The sequence below is a fragment of the Pristis pectinata genome, chromosome 8, assembly GCF_009764475.1.
Source record: "Pristis pectinata isolate sPriPec2 chromosome 8, sPriPec2.1.pri, whole genome shotgun sequence".
Lineage (NCBI taxonomy): Eukaryota > Metazoa > Chordata > Chondrichthyes > Rhinopristiformes > Pristidae > Pristis > Pristis pectinata.
In genome coordinates, this window is record NC_067412.1 from 28,727,810 (window position 1) to 28,746,402 (window position 18,593).

General features: G+C 37.2%; 1 protein-coding gene across 1 annotated transcript in view; it reads left to right on the plus strand.

The window, feature by feature from the left end:
- Positions 1-18,593, plus strand: part of LOC127573574 (uncharacterized) — a 245,881-nt gene that overhangs the window by 79,367 nt on the left and 147,921 nt on the right. The window contains exons 40-55 of the mRNA XM_052021930.1: positions 1,273-1,485; positions 2,977-3,147; positions 3,297-3,434; positions 4,513-4,562; positions 5,862-5,982; positions 7,140-7,225; positions 7,493-7,622; positions 8,882-9,072; positions 10,031-10,118; positions 11,318-11,438; positions 11,975-12,153; positions 13,199-13,345; positions 14,575-14,699; positions 15,869-16,002; positions 17,002-17,096; positions 18,316-18,479. Of these exons, the coding sequence (XP_051877890.1) occupies positions 1,273-1,485; positions 2,977-3,147; positions 3,297-3,434; positions 4,513-4,562; positions 5,862-5,982; positions 7,140-7,225; positions 7,493-7,622; positions 8,882-9,072; positions 10,031-10,118; positions 11,318-11,438; positions 11,975-12,153; positions 13,199-13,345; positions 14,575-14,699; positions 15,869-16,002; positions 17,002-17,096; positions 18,316-18,479 (2,153 nt within the window). The remainder of the gene's footprint in view (positions 1-1,272; positions 1,486-2,976; positions 3,148-3,296; positions 3,435-4,512; positions 4,563-5,861; positions 5,983-7,139; positions 7,226-7,492; positions 7,623-8,881; positions 9,073-10,030; positions 10,119-11,317; positions 11,439-11,974; positions 12,154-13,198; positions 13,346-14,574; positions 14,700-15,868; positions 16,003-17,001; positions 17,097-18,315; positions 18,480-18,593) is intronic.

Consider the following 18,593-nt stretch of genomic DNA (forward strand, 5'->3'; position numbering starts at 1 on the left):
ATTACCTGCTCCAACTCTGGAAGAGCCTACAGTTCCTCATTGGCCTCATCAGCCACCTCAGATCCCACGAAACTGGAATGGAAACAAGTCATCCTCAATCCCAAGAGACTTCCTAAGAAGAAGTGCAAGTTACGTTTATCATCCTCTAAAGTGCATCAAGTTTATCTGCAGCCTGATAATCCATAGGGAACACCAACTTTCAGCTGTTCTATGTTCAGTATTTCGCAGACCTCTTCATTCGAGGAAGTTTGAAACATCCTGAAGGTCAGGTGTCAAGTGCATTTGACTCTCGGTTCTGCCATTTCATGAATCATTAATCCAGCAATAGAGAACTATTGTAATTTGCTGAAGAGAGGGGCAGTTGCACTTTGTAGTCAGCCCCTCAACTGTATGCAAAGGAAGTCTTCTGTAGGCATGGTGATCCCATTCAAATAAATGTGATTGTCATCTCTATGGAGAAAGGAACCTGTGTGAACTATTTTACTGTATTTTACTCAATATTTTTAACTACTTGTTAGTATTTGAATGTTTTTAATAATTTCTCAACAAAAAGAATCTTTGAATTGATTTGAAGTTTAAACATCTCCCATTCATGAAAACATTTAAAAACTGTTCAAAAACCACTGAACATCCTGGAGCTCCCTGGGTGTGGCCTAGTTGGTACTCAGAGCTTCCTCTGCCTCATGGAACTCCTCTCCGGTTTGGCCCTCCACATCCTGAAAAATAATGTCATCTTTATTGCTATCTTTTTTAACGTTGCTTTGTTTCATTTGCTAGACTAAGCTGTGGATAAACTGGTGACAATTTTGTGTGCTAACCACAGAATTGGCTAACACAGAAAATTGTTACCAGTTTATTCACAGTTTAACTGATTTTAAACAGTGAATCAATTTCCAGCTTATTCCATATTTTCACCTTTTCAGTATTAGAAGCTTTTGAGTTCTGAAAGTGGTTTCTTCACTACCTCCAAATTCTTGATTTATCTGGCAAACAAGAACTATGCGTTGTTTTCTGCATCTTGAGCTGTAATTGGCTGTAGAATTCATTTCAGGAATACAGAACAATTCTAGCCTTAAAGTGACATATGTTTACATTACATTTAATGTGTAATAGCCTCTTGTCCTTAAAACAAAAACTCCCTCTCTCCCAACCATCCCCATTGATTTACCAAGAGCAATGGGAACCTACGGATATAAAATAAATATCTCAAGCTCATTTTAAAAAGTAGTTGAATAATGCTTCAAGTATTAATGTTACTTCTGTTTCTTGCAGCTCTCAATACTTCTAGTGAGCAAGTTTGACAGCTTCTCGGTCAGTGTTCTGAATGGGTTGGGACAAACAGCTGTTGGACTGTCATTCTCACAGATTAGAAGTATTGATGGGAACAGTCTACAGGGAGCTCTGCCAAGCTTGAGCAAAGTTAAAGGCTGGAATCTGGGCCAGGCTAAACTGATTGTGGCCAAGTTACTCAAACAGAACTTCCAGGTAACAGCTGAAAAATCCATAAATTAAATGTTATTTTGATATACAGCAGAATAAAATGAAGATAACGTGATTATATATTTGCACTGGCTCTGCAATACTTACACTGCTTTTTAACATAGATACTTTAAAGTAATTTGAACTTTCAGTAACAAAATAAAAAGGACAATTCTGGATTTCCTAAACTTATTGACCAATGCAACGAAAAGTTGGGTGGATTATAATGGAAGGTTGTTCTGGAATTCCCTGTCATGCATCATTACCAAAACGTGAACTTGTATTCCATATTCAGATGGCATGCTGGCATCTGTTACAGGGATCACTTTAAGTTACGGTAAATCTCTGCATGGGAAATGGGCCATGGTGAGCTCTAAGGGAACATGGAAAATGGGACCAGCTAAGTCAAATGTCAAACCTTTGGAATCTCTATGTCATCAAACAGCACATTATCAGGGCTTTATTTTCCTTACCTAGTGATTATCTTTTAGCAATTCTTTCTTTATGTAACCACTGATTTTTACAGCTTGTGGAGGTACCTTGTCAGAGTTAGAAAAGGTAAACTTTTGAATGTAAATTTTGGCCATGCTGTTGTTGTTTGGGCAAATGATGCATCACCACACATAGAAGGCACAGACTTCATCAGGGGTCCTTCATGGAAATGCACCTCTGTCATTAAAAATCCCTTTCTGAATGAAATGCTGGAGCAAATTCAACTTAATACAGATAGTTTCTCTATGCATGTGAGATTGTCGGGAAATTTAAGAGAAAAAAAATGTTGTCTTTATCCCCCAAATGGTATGAATCCACTTGCACCTGGCTTGGATTGTAAGTGAAGATTTAGAAGACATAAGTTTTAAAAGAACAATACCTGAAACTGCATATAGAAGTCTTTTAATTCCAGAATAATAGTGGGACGTGGGCTCTCTGGATGTCCTGAGAAAGAATTTAAAAGTAAAGCTCATGATTGGTGGAACTTTAGAGTTTGTGTTGATTCCATGATTTCTAATATGTCCACGTTAATTTTTTTTGGTGTGTGTCGTCAGTTAAGTAGATGCAGAGGACAGTTTTAGGAATTGCTAGGACCCTTTAACTTCTTTTGCATACCTTCGCAAGGCACCCAATTCCAAATTAATTTGTAGTTCCAAAATGCAGCAGCTTTTTTGATTGAGGGATTGATCGTAGTTATGACTTTTTACACAGGATCTCTTTTTCTCAGGATGCTGTATTGTCTATGTTGGTAACAGTGCTCTTGATTGTACATGAAATAGCCCCTTGGAATTTATTTTTCCTTGTGTAGAGAGTTTATAAAATACAGCTTATTAAATCTCACAGAGCTATTTAATGTAAAATAAAGGCTGCTTTATTGCCATTTGTTGCATAGTTGCTTTTTAGTTTAGATGTAATATCCAAAATCAAATGCAGACAATCTTGCTGTCACTAATTATCCACTTTGAACCAATTTCTCCTTGTTACTTTTGTTTTTGAAAAAACTAGGTCAATAACGCACAGAATCTGCTAGGCCTGGGCAGTTTAGTGTCTGGCATTCCAAGCAGTGTGTTTGAACGCATTGATCCAGAGGTGTTCAAAGGGTTACTATCCGAATCGACTTTTGTGGAGAATATTGGAGCAGCATCACAACCATTAAGAATGATCTGTGTTCTGCAAGTGAGTGATCTGGTATCATGCTGGATTTAAAATCTAATTTGTTTCCTTCTGCTGTCTGTATTTCTACAGCAGTCTGATGATTGTTAACATCTCTGTTTATTAGTTATATTGTCCTGATTTCAGCCAACTTCTTTATCTTTCTAACTCAGGTGCTTAGGAATGAGAAAGACCCTCTAACAATAGTAAAGAACATTCCTCCTGTCTTAGCCAAGGAAGTCCCACCTGTACTGCTAAATTCAAACCTAACAATTAAAGATGTGAACAACAAGCAATGGGTTCCCAGTCAGGTATATTGTGATTGTCTTTGAAATTTCAGTGATGTTTATTGAAATGAACAGTTGAACAGTGACAAATGCTTGTTTGATCAATTGAAATATCTGCCATTTCCTCAAATGGTGAGTTGCAAGTTTTAACTGTCTGGAGAGCAGTGGGAAAACCACTGATGATTCACAGAGAAACAATGGCGATGCACTCTTTGTGGGTCAGCCCATTTCTGGCTTGTCTGCTTGTATGTTGGAAAGTGGAAGTCAGAGACCAGCTGGAGGTCAGATGTAAGCACGTCTGATGCCCCGGAACACCTCTTGGTAGAATGAACCCGTAGAGGTCACCTACCTGAGTCGTTTGTTTATTTTTATTTTATCTTTATGTTAATTAGTTAAATCTGTTTGCATTGTTTTCAATAGTCTCTGGTTATCAGATGCATTTAAAAATCAATTTGAAGGCCATTGATAGTGGAAAGCTGTCAAAGGCCATCAGAGTATTCTATGGGTGGGACCTCAAGAGCTGCCAGCTGAGGCCCAGCTACTGCTCACTGCGCCTACTGGTTGCTGTATCTAAGCCCTCTGGTTTACCAGTCCCACAGATGCAAAAAGTAAGTGTGGGCATCCAAAAAAAGCTTCAGGTAAACACAGGCAGCAAATGAGTCATCAATCTTGCAAAGGATGGAAAGGTAATAAGGAATGGCTGACTCTGTTGTGAAATGCACATGGCACCATGTAGATGCAAATACAGGGAGAATGGGACACGACCAAATTGGCTGTGTATTATCACTTTTAAATTATTCCATAATTAACAATAATGATCATGTAACAGAAGAAAGGACACTGTTCAAACTTCACTCTGCAAACAAATTCTCTTGTAAAGCATGGTACTGTCCTTTCTACCCAGAGAGTTAAATCCACAAGGTTTTATGGCAGCTTTGAGATGATTAGAATCGTATGTTGGGAGGAGAGGACACAACACATTTAGTGTGAGTCACCAAAGATGGTTTTGCACTCAAGTGTAAAAGTGTTTTACTCAAGTGTTTACTGCGTAAAAGCAGTCATTATTTTAGTATATTAATGTTTCATGTGCTTTAATCCTCAGGCTGCAGTGTTCTTTGAAAGCATTATCAGAAGCAGTAATGATTATGAGAAGTGAGTAACACTTGCACAATATGCTACTTTCAGTATATCCCTGGACACCATGGAATCCTAGACTGTACATCTAGCTGTGTTGAAAAATATTGGTTTATTACAATATGATTATGATCCCATCAATATTTTTGAGAAAGTTGTTTTATTAAGCAATTAATAATGGGAATAAAACAAGTTGCCCTATTAAAGTAAATACAACTCGTATAGACTTTTGCTAGCAAAAGCAAATATAAGAATCTTCAGTAGCCCTTGTGCCACCCAAGTCTTTGCAAGAAACAAACAGTTCTCAAGCAAAACAGTGATCTCACAATCCTTCCAAAGTCCTGGTAACAGTGAATGTGAGATTATCTTCTCAGTTTATGGCTCTTGACTCACCCAAACAACCCCTGTCCTCTCCATCAGTGGAAAATCTTTTATACTCATGAGCAAGCAACTTCGTGTCACATGACAAGTCTTTCCCATCATATGACAATTACTATAGCAAACTGGTGATGTTTAAACAACTAATTGCACATATCACAAGGATTTGATAAACTAAGTAGAACGTATAATATCACTATTCTAAAGTGATTACAAAGTTTTTGCTGTTTTTGCCATTTTCTGCATCACACTGCAAGATATAAGGAGTTCAAAAGCAAAGGTGTTTTGCTTTTTTTATAGCAGTTGTACTTGAACTGAAGAATTACAGCTGTCAGCAAAGATTAATCATGCTAGTGATTTTTCGCTTAGAAAAGCGACTTCAGTAGAGAGCTTAAAGAGCCTTTTAAAATTATGAATGGTTTGGCAGGGTTGATACGAATGAATGTGTACACTTGTAGGAGATTCCAAATCTAGAAGCTGTGAATGCTAAAATGCTCACTATCTTAACCAGCATCTTTTCTTAATCCAGCAGGATGATCAGAGAAATTGACTTCAGATACTTAGAATATGAAACTCATTATCACAGGAAATGGTTGAGACAAGTAGCTTAGATGCTTTCAAGGGGATACCAGATGAGTACATGAGAGAAAAAGGAATAGAAATATGTGCTGTAAGGCTGAGAAGAGGTGGATGGAATGGGAGGAGGCTCTCATGGTGTTTATTGAGAAGAATAGAGACTAGTTCTGCAGAATGTGCTATTTCTGTGATGTATCTTCCATAGAATTCTTTGTAATGTATATTTAAATCGGGCCATATTATCATTCGGTGGGTGATTATGAAACCAACTTAAATGTTGCAAAAACAAAAAAAAAACATGTTGACTGTTGAATGAAATTGAGATATTTAAGAATGAACTGATGACACCCTTATATATTCCAGATTCTCACCCTCTGTCCTGCAAGGCTTCAGCTGTGGTGCAGTGAAGACCCTGAATTTCACTTCATTTATTGAGCTTGTTCAAGCCATGAAGGAGAAAAGGGCCATACTTGATGAAAGCCAGGTGAGGTTATTCACAAAAACCCATTGCAGGAAGGCTTAAGTGTCTGCTCAGTCATTGACCATTGCTGCCGATGTGTGGCTAACGTATAAAAATTACTTGCCAAGTTTCGGTTGGCACATGGGAAAGCTAGAAAGAACAACTTAAGGGAGGAAAAAAAAACAAGGTGTAAACAGGCCATGAATGTGTGTGGATAGGATTGTTTTTTTTCTAGCTGAAATGCTTTACATGAATAAATGACAGAAGTTAGATCATTTGGGTTCAGAAAGAGATCTTTTGGCCATGCTGGCCAATAAAGCGCTAATCCCACTACCCAGCTCTTGGTCTGTAGTCTCACAGTTTCAGGCACTACTCATTGAGGTAGTTTTAAATGTTATTGTGGTTTCTGCTTCCACACCAGATCCATACCATCTTTTGGGTGGAAACATTTTTTTTTTCTCTCAGCTCCCTCTAATCCTTCTGCTTATTAACCTTAAATCTATGTACCCCAGTATTGACCTTGCAGCTAGGTTTTCCTATTCGTTTTGCCCAGGCCTCTCACAGGTTAATGTAAATTGATTAAATCTCTCTTTAATCCTACTATAACTATCATAATACCCAATCATCAACGCTTGGAACAGGCACTGAGAATGTTAGTGGTGCAGATATTGCATTGTATTGGGGATCTCAGTGTTATCACCAGGAGCGGTTCTGTTCCCTTGATGTAAATTTCCGTAGTACTTCATAGCAAGCATTACCTCCATCTAGTTCAATGGAGAGGGTGTGTTGGGGTTCTCATAATTCTGTCACATACTGTCAGACAGCCAGTAACCCGTGTCACCACATTGGTTCCAAAGTGAGGTAGTGGTGTGAATCTCTGAAGTGGACAAGTGCTCGGGCATACTTTTTATGACCCCCAATGAAGAGAGCTGATGAGCACAAAATGAAAACTGTAAAACTGAAGGATGGTATTAGAGCTAAGTGATCAAAGAGAAGAGGGATGTAGGCAGCAGAGTTTTGGACAGTCAAGTTTATGGAGTGCAAAATGGGAAGCCAGTTGGGAGAGCTCATTGGCTCTCATTTGAGGAGGAATATGTATGAGTCACATTCACGATACTATACAGTTCTGTTTGGCTGGTATTTTTTCTGATCTAATCATTAATTTCTTGTATTTCTTACAGCTCAGATGTATATATTTTAGACAAAATTTCCAAAAGAGATCAGCTGACATAGACATATTCCCTGTGAATGTTCTGCTATATTTCAAGTAAGTCTGTATTCTTTTAGATCATTCAAGATGAAAAAAGGCTCATCAGGCCTTATCATTCTACGTCCATCCCAGTTCTCCTGCTTTATCCAGTACACTGTTCAAATTTGTATCATCAAATGGGTATTTTTTTCCTGAAACCTGCTTTAATTTTAATTTTTACAAATTTAAATTTACATTTTATTATACTGGACATGATGTGCCTACTGTTTGAACAGAGATGTCCATAACTTAATATGTTTAATCAATATATTTCTAACATCATAGCTCCGCCAACTTCAGAAAATCTCAGAATTGTAAGGCATTCTTCAAAGCTGTTGGAAAAGCAAACATTGATATCTTACCAAAAGGTTCAGCAAGAAGACAAAATCTGCTGGATGATGCCCTGACGTGTTTGGTAAGGAAAATGTGCCTATTGGTTACCGAACAGAGCATGGCAAAACCAGTGGTCTCTGTTATTTTTTCAAATGAAAGTACTCTGCCCTGTAATCCATTACACATTGACTTTATTGTGACAGTGCAAACATTTTTTTTTACCTCAGTTCTATTTTTTGTGTTAGAACGACAAGTGTGGAGAATCTGGTGTAAATCAAAATAGGAATAATGATTCACAAAGATTTACCCTAAGTTCACACTCATTCTGGACAATTTGTTGTCTTATGTCTTTTTCCTCTTTTGTCCCCACTTATTTGATAGTTTTGTGGATCTAGACTCTGTATTTCATATTACTATTGCATGGTATAAAAATGTAAATGCTTTCACTTATGTTTTAAAACAAAGAGCAGTAGACAAATTATTTTTTTTAAAAGAAAACTTTTTTTCTCTCACATGCAGTTAACATTGGAGAAGGATGAAATACATGATTAAAGCCATTATATCAGAAAGGATTATCTATATTACATCAGATCAGTGCAAAGAATATGACAAAGTGATTGTTGCAATATTAAGAGCAATATGTTCCTGTAGCGCATGCCTTAGAGGTCATTTACATTTGAGCTTGGGTCAGAACTGGTGCTTTCTCTTTGAGCGATGGGAAAATTAGGGACTGGTTGATTCAATGGAAGGATGACAGGAGATCAACAGTTTCACTGGTGGGGCTGGCAGAGTTGTGGGGTGGAGGAATGGGGTCTGGGACTTGGGAGGTCGTGAAAATCTAAAAGAACTGCAGATGCTAGAATTCTGGAATACATTCTGCTCCATGGTATGGACATGCTGAGAGAAATCATTGTTCTCTTTTAAATCAATGCTCATGAGTGATGAGATGAAAGGCTGATAAATGCCCTCTATATGTATTCAAGGTTAATATTTAGACAACAATAATTGGTGAAATATATTATTGTCTAGAGATTTTTGAATCTGTTAAAAGGGTAAAGGACTTCTCCAATTTACAATAAAACAGTTTTGAAGCTTATCTTGAACAAAAATCCTAAAATAAGAAATTCTAAAACCTAAATGTCCTGAAGTACTGAATTTCTTTTTCACTTTCTCAAATTTATCTTCTAACCATCATAAAGTAAATTTCTGATATTATTTCCTTGATATTATCAATGAACTGTGGCTTTGTTATTTTATGCTAATGTATTCTTCATTGTTATAAGATTGTGTTGGTGTGGAAAAGGGGCATTTCAATGATGGCTTTTTTTGTTATGATTATAGGGAATTTCAGGCAGTAATCTGTCAAGGGACAGTGTGACAGTACTGGGCAGATTGGTCTGTGACCTCACAGGATCAGTTATCTCTGAGTCTGATATTTCCATTCTGGATGAATTAAAGAAATGTATTTCATTCTCGGAAAGTCAAAGGAGAGCAATTGAAGCACTACTGAAGAGTGGAAAGACCAGATACAGGTGAGTTTGAAAGATCTGGGGATAAAATTGGACACATGCAAAATTGATAGCAAATCAGCAGAAGAGTCGCTCTTTGCTTTTATCTGTATAGGTCTTACATAAGGTTGGACATCAGACTTCATTTCAAAGATGTTCTGAGCTGGGGTGACAAACAAACACCCTGATAAAATTCACTAGTTGGGACCTGATGAATTCTGATCAACTCTAATGTAAACTGTTCATGGGAGTTTACCAGGCAATGCTGAGAGTGGAGTGAGGGGGTGGGTGGGCTGGCATTGTCTGGAGCAAGAGGAACCCAGAATATTTTCATGGAGTCAGTAGAAATGTAATTTTAAGGAAGTTATTAAGTGAATGGAGCTGGTGTAACACAGGATGTACTTTTTTGTATTTGCATTTTGCCCTTTTACTGCCAAAGAACTTCAGCTGGTATTGTGAAATAGACTGGTGATCACATATATGCACAAATTGATGGTCAAGTGTCTGATGTTGCAAAAGGGACAGCAGTTCAAAATGACTTTATTGGCTATAAAGCTCTTTGGTACACCTAAAGGTTGTTAAGGCCCCATATATATGCAAATCATTTGCACAGACTGAAGAATTTTGAGCTCTTACGAGTTTTGTTTAATATTACAGACAGAAAGAACGGGAGTATTACCTTTATTAGATTGCATAAATGCAAGATTCAAAAAGAATCTAATGCCTTGTAAAAAGATGGTGTGGTCACAGGATTCTTTGTGAACATTGCCAAAAACTTCCTAGTGTTTTGCAAATTGTTTAGTTTGAAAGAGTTATCATAAACATTAGATGACCATATGAAGCTAAGGCTTGTTCAATTTAAAATCATTCAGGATGCCGACCAGAAGATTTCTACTTCAAGCTACTTCTTATGTTAGTTCATCTCCAAAGGACTTTCCGTAAAAATCTACCACTTACAGCAATTATTTTTGTTTGTTTACAGTGCTCCTTCATCATGGTCATCATCAACTATATATGAACTGGGAAATTTGCCTTTGACTTTGACTGACACGTGGAGAGAAGTAAAGGAGGTGTGTTTATTTGGTTGAGCCCAAGTCACAAAGATAAACTGAAAAATATTATAAAATCCACTTGCACTGTTTCTCAGTCTTACCTACTGATTTTTAAGCCCCACCCTTTTAACCAAACAGAGTCACCTCTATTTTTCTACTTATTTGGGTCAGTGTCTGCTTTTCTAACATTTATGTGACAAGCTTTGAATCAATTTTCTACACATTGAGGATGCTTTTTAAATGTAATGAGTATCGGTACCAACTCAAATTAAACTAAAAATAATGCAGAATACCATTCAATTTCCATCGTCAGTTCTTTACTGAATAGCGATGAGATTCCAGTGAGAGACTTTTGTTTACGTTTGTTTGTATTGAATGTTATCCTGAACAATAAATGAAAATATTATTAGTTATTCTCTTTGGTTCTTGTGAAAAGTGCTTTTGTGGTTATACTGAGGATGTCTCTTGTCCCCCTCTTCACTTCCCTAATGCTCTCAATTGGCTTAACAGAATAATAAATTAGTTTATAAAAAATGTCCTTTGTTCAGTGTCTTTACAAAATTATATGGAATTAATCTTTCTTCTGTGGAGATCAAGCATTGGCCTGGCGTGGTGCTTAGAGAAAATAAGGCACACCGGGTAGTATACATGTACTGAAGCTGTTTGATTGATCTAACCATGTCCAGCCAAGGTCAAGTTTAATGTCAGGACATATGGGCAGAATGAAAACCTTGCATATTTGTGACGTTGTCAAAAGTACCAAGGAAATGAATTTTATTAATTTCCAAATTTTATTCATTTTTATTCATTAACCAAACAACTTAAGGTTAAGCTCTATGAAGAGGTGGATTTGTGTCTGTGTTGTTTACCTTTAGTAAATGAACCACTCTCCTAGGATGATATTGACTGCTCCCAACTCTCTCTCTCCCTCACAGCCCAATACAATTTTTGTGAATATACATCTATGTTGTGTTATTAGTAATTTGATCCGCAAAGCATGTAATAAATGAAAATACCATGCCACGTTAATTGAGATGGTTTAACAGCCTAAACCCACCCAATCCTATATTTTTCCTGCATGCCCATGAGATGGAAAGCTTTAAGGCCCTGAAAATATTCAAGCATAACAATGGAGCCGCAATGGGTATCATTGAGGAGCTGATTGTGATTATGATTATATTGTAATTCTTTTGATTAATTGCATTGTTTCCATGCAGGCTGTCATTAATGAAGCACTCCCAAGATTTATCAAGAAAATAAAATCATTGAAACCACGCGGTGACGTCCTGGCATTTATAAAGCAGCTGGATTTACAAAAAGAATCAAACAATACAACAAGTATGTCCTCAATATGAGTGTATAAGAGTAATTAAAGAAACAGTGTTATGCCACATGCTTGTATATGAATATGTGGCAGATGTTTCCATGCTATAAATGTAAACCAATCTGGCAGTATGTATCATGAGTCACATTTGTTTGGACGTTTACCTTCCCCAACAAGTACATTGGGTCCAAGGAATAGGAATTCACTCTGGGGATGATAAGGTATTCTAGTTGGGCTCTTGGAACCTTTGGAAAACTACCTGTTCCCTAGGGTTGGTAAAAATAATTCAGTTGGCTAGCTGTGACATGTTGATCTTGGGCCAAGACAGTCTTTTTTGGGACAGTTGGGGGTAGGGAATGTAAATTGCTATCAATTCTTTTGTAGGGTAAAAATATGAACTTGGATTTATTTTAGGGTTCAGCTTTGGCATGCTCAGCCCTACCTATTCCACTATTTTATTTCACCAATTGTTTACTCACTGAGAAGAATTTTAGTTATTGTTTATTAAGTTTAATCAGCGAACTAAGATGTTATATATTTTTCTGAGCAGACTGTACAATGGGGCAGATAACAGCAGAAAACATTGATGATTTGACACCTGCTATCTACAATGTGAACCAGTTAGATCTTTGTTTGAGTGATCGTGTATTGGACGACAATGTTCTTCAACTGGGAACTCTTTCCTTTGACCCCTCTCAGCTAGAAGTTCTGAAAAACAGACTGCTACAGGTAATGAGCACAGTGTGACACATTCACGAAGGAGCTGCTAATAATAAAGTCATTCACAATAAATTAAATAATTCAGACACAATAAGCAGACTGTTTTAAAATTAAAATTAACCTTCAAGAAGATTCTTGCCAGCAGTTTGAATTATAAAATAAGAGGACTTGATTGGAATGGAAGTCAATATCTCTTTTTCTCTGCTGGTCTCTCTCACTATCCTTTCCTCTTCTCTCCCATTTCTCTTCTCCTTCTCCCCTCCTTCTCTTGCTTACTCTTTTCCTCTCTGTCTGTATCTCCCTCTTTGTCTCTCTCTCCCTTTCTCTCTTCCTATTTCCATCTGTCTGTCCTGTTTTATTCCCCTATTAATCACTTGCCACTTTGCAAGCCTTGCCCTGATCTTCTTGATTCCTCTGCTCTTCTCCTTTTAAACACTTGCTTTCAAAGTGTACCTCTACATACAGTATTTTGGGAATATAATAATATTTGTATCACCTAACATCATGGGAGACAAATGTGACAATGTAGATATGTTGACTTGCACTTCATTACAATGATGGAGATCTACAGTGGTGCAGTTAATAGAGATGCTGTCTCATAGTTCTAGTGGGTTGCTGACCTCGGGTGCTGTCTGTGTGGAATTTGCACATTCTCTCTGTGACCACATGGGTTTCCTCCAGGTGCTCTGATTACTTCACACATGCCAAAGCCCTGTGTGGATTGGTAGGTTAAGTGGCCACTCTAAATTACCCCTAGTGTTTGGGTGAGTGCTTGAATCTGGGGTGGGGGGGTGGTGGTGGGGGCTGATGGGGATCTGGAAAGAATAAAATGGGATGAGTGTAAATAGGTGCTTGATGGTCAGCGTGAAGTCAGTGAGCCAGATGGACTATTGCTGTGCCGTATGACTCTGAGGTTCATTTGTTAAAGCAATAAACTAATTAAGTCAATATGTTACCAAATATTATGAATACAAAAAAATATTTTGTTTTACCTTTATGCTGGGAATTCTGTTGTTAAATGACTGAATATTATTATTTGCATCTTCTGAAATAGATTTACCCTAATGGGCTACCTGAAGAACGGATTCAAATTCTGGGGAACATATCCACAGTGTTTAATGCAACAGAAGTCAACAGCTGGAATATCAGTGAAGTTGATACTCTTTCTGAATTAATGAAGCCACAATTGGAAAACACAATGGTACAGAAACCAGGAAAATATTATTGTAAAATTATCATTGATTTACAAAAGTGAGGATTGTTTCTGAAGCAGATTTGGGTTGAACCCAGAAATCTTAACTAGCTTTGGTGCAGAATATTGTTAACTGGGCAAGGAAGGAGGAATTGAGGTTTCAATTCTCTTTACACCTTAGTGACCTTGTGGAGTAATTCTGAATGAGGGGCAGGACTCTTTTCACTGTCGTTTATAATTTTGTTAAATATTAACTCTCTCCTGTTTCCCTGATGTGTGACTCTGAGTCTGAAAATGAATATAGACAGGCTAGGCAATTGAGCAAAAAGGTGCCAGATGTTTTCCATTGATGGGCACAATGCAAAGCTTGTGAATTGCATGGCGTGCCCTCAAGCAGGGGACAAATCTAACATGTTGTATGGTTTGACTGTACTCACAGGTCTCAGGTGTTACAGATTAGCCCCATTTTACTGTGTCAGTTCTTCATCAGTCAGCTTGGGTATGAATGAGCTTTGGGACCTGTCATGGGATATAGAGATAGTGTAGGAAATGTAGTTGATGTCAAATTTTAGTCATGCTCCTATTGAATGACTGAGAAGGCTCAAAGGCTACTCCTACATGTTTTTTCGGCTATGGATCTCAACTCTGAACGGAAATGTAAAATGAATGATCATCCAGTTTTTCAACTCTGTAGTTTTTATTTCCATTGAAGTCAGTCCAGTTTTGGAAGTTTTATTGAAATACTTTTCAAAAGTACATTGGTGAAAAGAAAGCATTCAAGAAAAAATACATGTGCACAATCACTCATCCATTTAACATAATAATTTAGTGTCAAGAGTACCATATTTTATTTAAGACCCTTACATCGCCAAAGAAATCTCAGTTGCTCAGTTTGGCCTGTATTCAAGTTCAGATACTAAGCCAAATAACAACACAAAAAAGAGTAGAAGTAAGCAGTATTTCCCCTTGAGCCTAATAGAGAGCCAGTGGCTATGTATGGGCTTCAGATAAAATGGGATAGATCTTGATTCTGAATGAAAATGTAAAATGGTGACAGTGAATGAGCACCCTGTTTTTCATCTCTACCGATTTTTTATTTCCATTGATGTCAATCCAGTAATGGGAGTTTTACTGAAATATTTATTGGGCATTTGGGAAAAATAAACAGTCAGAAAAAGTATTTAATATAATATCACTCTTTGTAACATTCACTTAAATCTTCAAATCTCCTTCTACAGGTTATATCCATCATAACAAGATATCTACTGTTAGGTGGAACTCTAAATGCTGTTGCTTTGAAAGCAATTGGTGGGGTAAACTTGTGCATTCTGAATGAGAGCCAGGTGATAATTTCAAACCTAACGTAAGTGTTGAATCTTTCTTTAATTGATTGGAGACGATAATTAATGTGGAAAATATTCCAAGAAACTTCATAGGTGGGGATCCGACCGGAACAGAATTTTGTAGAGGATCATGACTAGCAGTCTCATCAAGAAAACAGCTTTCAAAGAAATTGTTGAAAGTAGGAAGAGAGGTTATAAAGACAAAGGATTCAGGAATGGACTGGAATAAAGGGACGAGATATTTCAAAGTTATGAGCAGACAGGAGAGGAGGACATGTTGAGCACAATTAGAAGGATATGAGCCAAGATGTAGTTCTGGTAGAAAATTATAGATAACAAGCCATAGAAGTTCTAATAGATAAGAATGAGTCTTCAGATTGAGAGAATAGATGTAACCTTAAACCTCAAGCTCAAAATTCAGCAGGTCGTCACTGATGAGGGGGGTAATGTGAAGGCAATTAGTCTCATCAGAATCATTTTTAATAGTACATTCATTTCACAGAATGGCATCATACACACATTCACTGAATTAAATTTGATCCAAGTCAAATTGACCTGTATTTCAGACAATGATCTTGGTAATGTTAGTTTATTATAGTATAACAAGAAGTCCTTCATTCCAAGACCAAACCTTTAAACAGTAACACCAGTCTGAAATGGGCCCTATTAGGTGACAATGGGCTGTTTGCTTTAAGAGAATTCTGGTGGAAATGAGTTTGCCTAAATCTCACCAATCTTCAGAAGGATGAAGTTGTACCCAGTGTTGATAATTTTGGATACTCAGTTTGCCATTGTGCTAATGTTTTGCAATAGCCAACTTGACCCATGCAGTGGAAACCAAAATATCTCAAAGAAAAACAGATTTTAATTTGAATGATTAGCAGTGAGTATTTTTAAGAAACAAACATCAAAGAACTGAATTTAACCTTTTTTTGTGTGTGTGTGTATAAGTTTTTAAATGTAAATGGATTGCCAATGTCACAGTTTTAGAAGTATAATATACTTGTGTATTTCCATGTGACAATTAACCCCTTTACTCAGGTTGTTTTAAGGAGGGCGATTCAAGTGGCAATGAGTGTGTCTAATTTGTCAGTGTACCCTACCTTGGGGCATTTGTGCTGGAATGTGGAATTTGTCTCAGAAAATGGAGCTTGGGAAGATGTTTAATACTTTAGCCTATCTCTCATAGGGACGCAGGAGCTCTGGATCTATCTACTTGTACACAGTCCATGAAAGACTTTCTTTATATCCAAGCATTGTCTGTCCTTGGATTTCAGCGAAGGAACACAATCGCCTACTTCTATCTAATGAAACCATATCTAGGTCAGTGGCAAGATACTTCCAATTAAAAATGTTAGTTAATATTATTAGGAAAAAGAGTTAAATGATAATAGGTGGTATTCCTTTATCTGTTATTCTACCCAAGGTGTTATTTTACATGAAGGGAATGGCAGTATCAAAATTATGTCTTAAGAACAAATTTGAAAACATCAGTCAATAATTTTCTGTGCTTTTATCTCAAGCTTCGATTTTAGAATTTTCTAGAGTAAAAATGTTTATATAATTTCATTTCATGTAATTTGATTTCACAACTTGCCACCAGTGACAACCATTGGAGATGTGTTGCTCAGCATAGAAGCTGCCTAACCCTAATTTCCACTCAGTTTCAATACCATTTATAGGCCTGGTGAACAAAAATTCCAAATATTAGTCTTACATTTAGCTTTAATGAGCTTGAATCTGTTTTCTTCCTGTCCTTGCTGAATGTGGTTCAAATTAATATTCAAGATTTAACTGAGCAATGATACATACTTAACTGTAATATGTGCATTACCTGTGGTATCTCTTCACAATGAAAGACTGATGTTTCACTGAGCTTTCTTTGTAGATCTTTATGTATGTGATCAGTTTTACTGGCTCTTCAATGCTGTTTATGTTACTTGAATGTTTCAATTTTGGATTGTAACCAGAAATGGACAATGTATTCAAACTGCAAATTGACTTGAACACCATATAATTAGATCATGATTTTCTCTGACTTGCACTTTACTGGCTAGATTATATGGTTCGATATTTAGGGGAGGCACAGTGGCACTGCAGGTGGTGCAGCTGTTCCCCATCCCAAAGACATGCCAGTAGCTTAAATGTAAATTGTTCCTAGTGCAGGTACACTTCTAGGCAGGAGAGTTCGAGGGGATTGGTGGGAGAATAGATTACAGGGGGAATGGGACCGATGGGAATGTTCTGAGAGGCGACATAGAATCAGTGGGCTAAATGGCCTCCTTCCGTGCTGCTGGTGTTGTAACATTTATTTTATTTAAGGTGGAATTCCTCTGGGAGATCTGGAAGCTCTTGCAAATAATGCGGTGAACATGGATTTTGCAACCTTTGCAAACCTGAATCCTCAAGTAGTAAAGGTGGGTATTATCTCTTCATTGTTCTTCTGCACTGAATGATTCCAGTTCAGTGGCTCCACCTTTTCTTTGGCAAGTTTTTTACCTATCAGTGAGTTTCTGGCAAGAAGTCATGCTGACAAGTTAACTTCCCAACTGTAAATGGGAGAATGAAGCATGTTTGTTTTTAATCAATGAGCCCCACTGGGACTGGAAGTAATGAAAAATAGTCTGCAGTTTTGAATTTGTATTCCTGGGTTCTACAAAGTGATCAGGTGTCCAGGAAAAGTGAGGGATCTAATCTGTCCTTGTGTGCCCAAAAAGAAAGAAACTATTTTAGCCTCTTCTGGTCAATCTTCTACTGCCCCATATTGCCTTGAAGGGATAACTGCAGTAGTTTTCTCCCCTCGGGCCTGAATTAGAATTGCATATAATATGATGTATTCCAATGTCATCATTTTATAAAATTATATAATGATGATATTGGAATCTGACATGTAAATGTAAAGAAGGAGCAGGGAAGCTTTTGCTGCTTCTACTAACTGACTACTCAAGAGTTAAAGCCATAGATCCGGGGAGGTTTGGAGCTTAAAATGATTTGGGCCTTTTTACTGCTGCCCTGTTTGTTTTCCACTGGGGATTGTATTCAATGCTACCTATTTTATGTTAGAATATTTCTATTTGGAAACGCCAATGTGGTTTCAGGAATGAACACCTGAAAATCATCAGGAATTATCAAGGTCCAGGCTGAAAAGTATTCTCATTTTCCAGTGAGGTTACACCAGGAAAATGGTGTGGAAATTCCAAGCAAATTCCCTGTAATTTATGAGCTGCCTCCTTCGACTTGACTAAGTTTGGTGTCACAAGTCAGTTGTAATGAGAGGTGTGAAAGTAGAATTTGAAAGATGGGATTTGAGAAGCTCTTTGGGTCTTTGTGAAATTGGTTTAGTCTAACATAAGACTCAATTCAGACTACTACTAAGTGCATGTTAAAATTACCTATATTCTATATTGTTTGTATCAAGGCAACATTAATTTTATTCATTTGTATCCATTTGATGAAATGCAAACAAATAAGCTATGGATTGTAAGGAGAGTAGAGAATCAATTCAAAAAATTTCAATCATAAAACTTGGCTGTATGCCCTTGGAATTTACTCTTCATGAAAGATTGTTTAATAAAGGACTCGGTTCTCTTGTGGTCTAGAAACAGATATAATTCTCAATTGTTTTTCTTGTTTCAGAACCTGACGGCCCAGAATCTGATAGACTTGCTTGGGTACAACATACAAGCTCTTCAAGATGCGGTCAATGAAACTGTTGTGGTGATTTGGGTGAACTCACACTTTGAATCTGAAGTCAGACGGCTTGGGTTGCCAGGAGGAATTCCAGATCCCACACGAGGCATGTACCTTAATTAAAAGAAAAGCAGTGCTTTTAACAAATGTTCAAAACTATTACCTTTTAAGTCTGCTCTCTATTGATAGTTCGAGTCGTTATAGTCAAATTTCTTTTCAACATT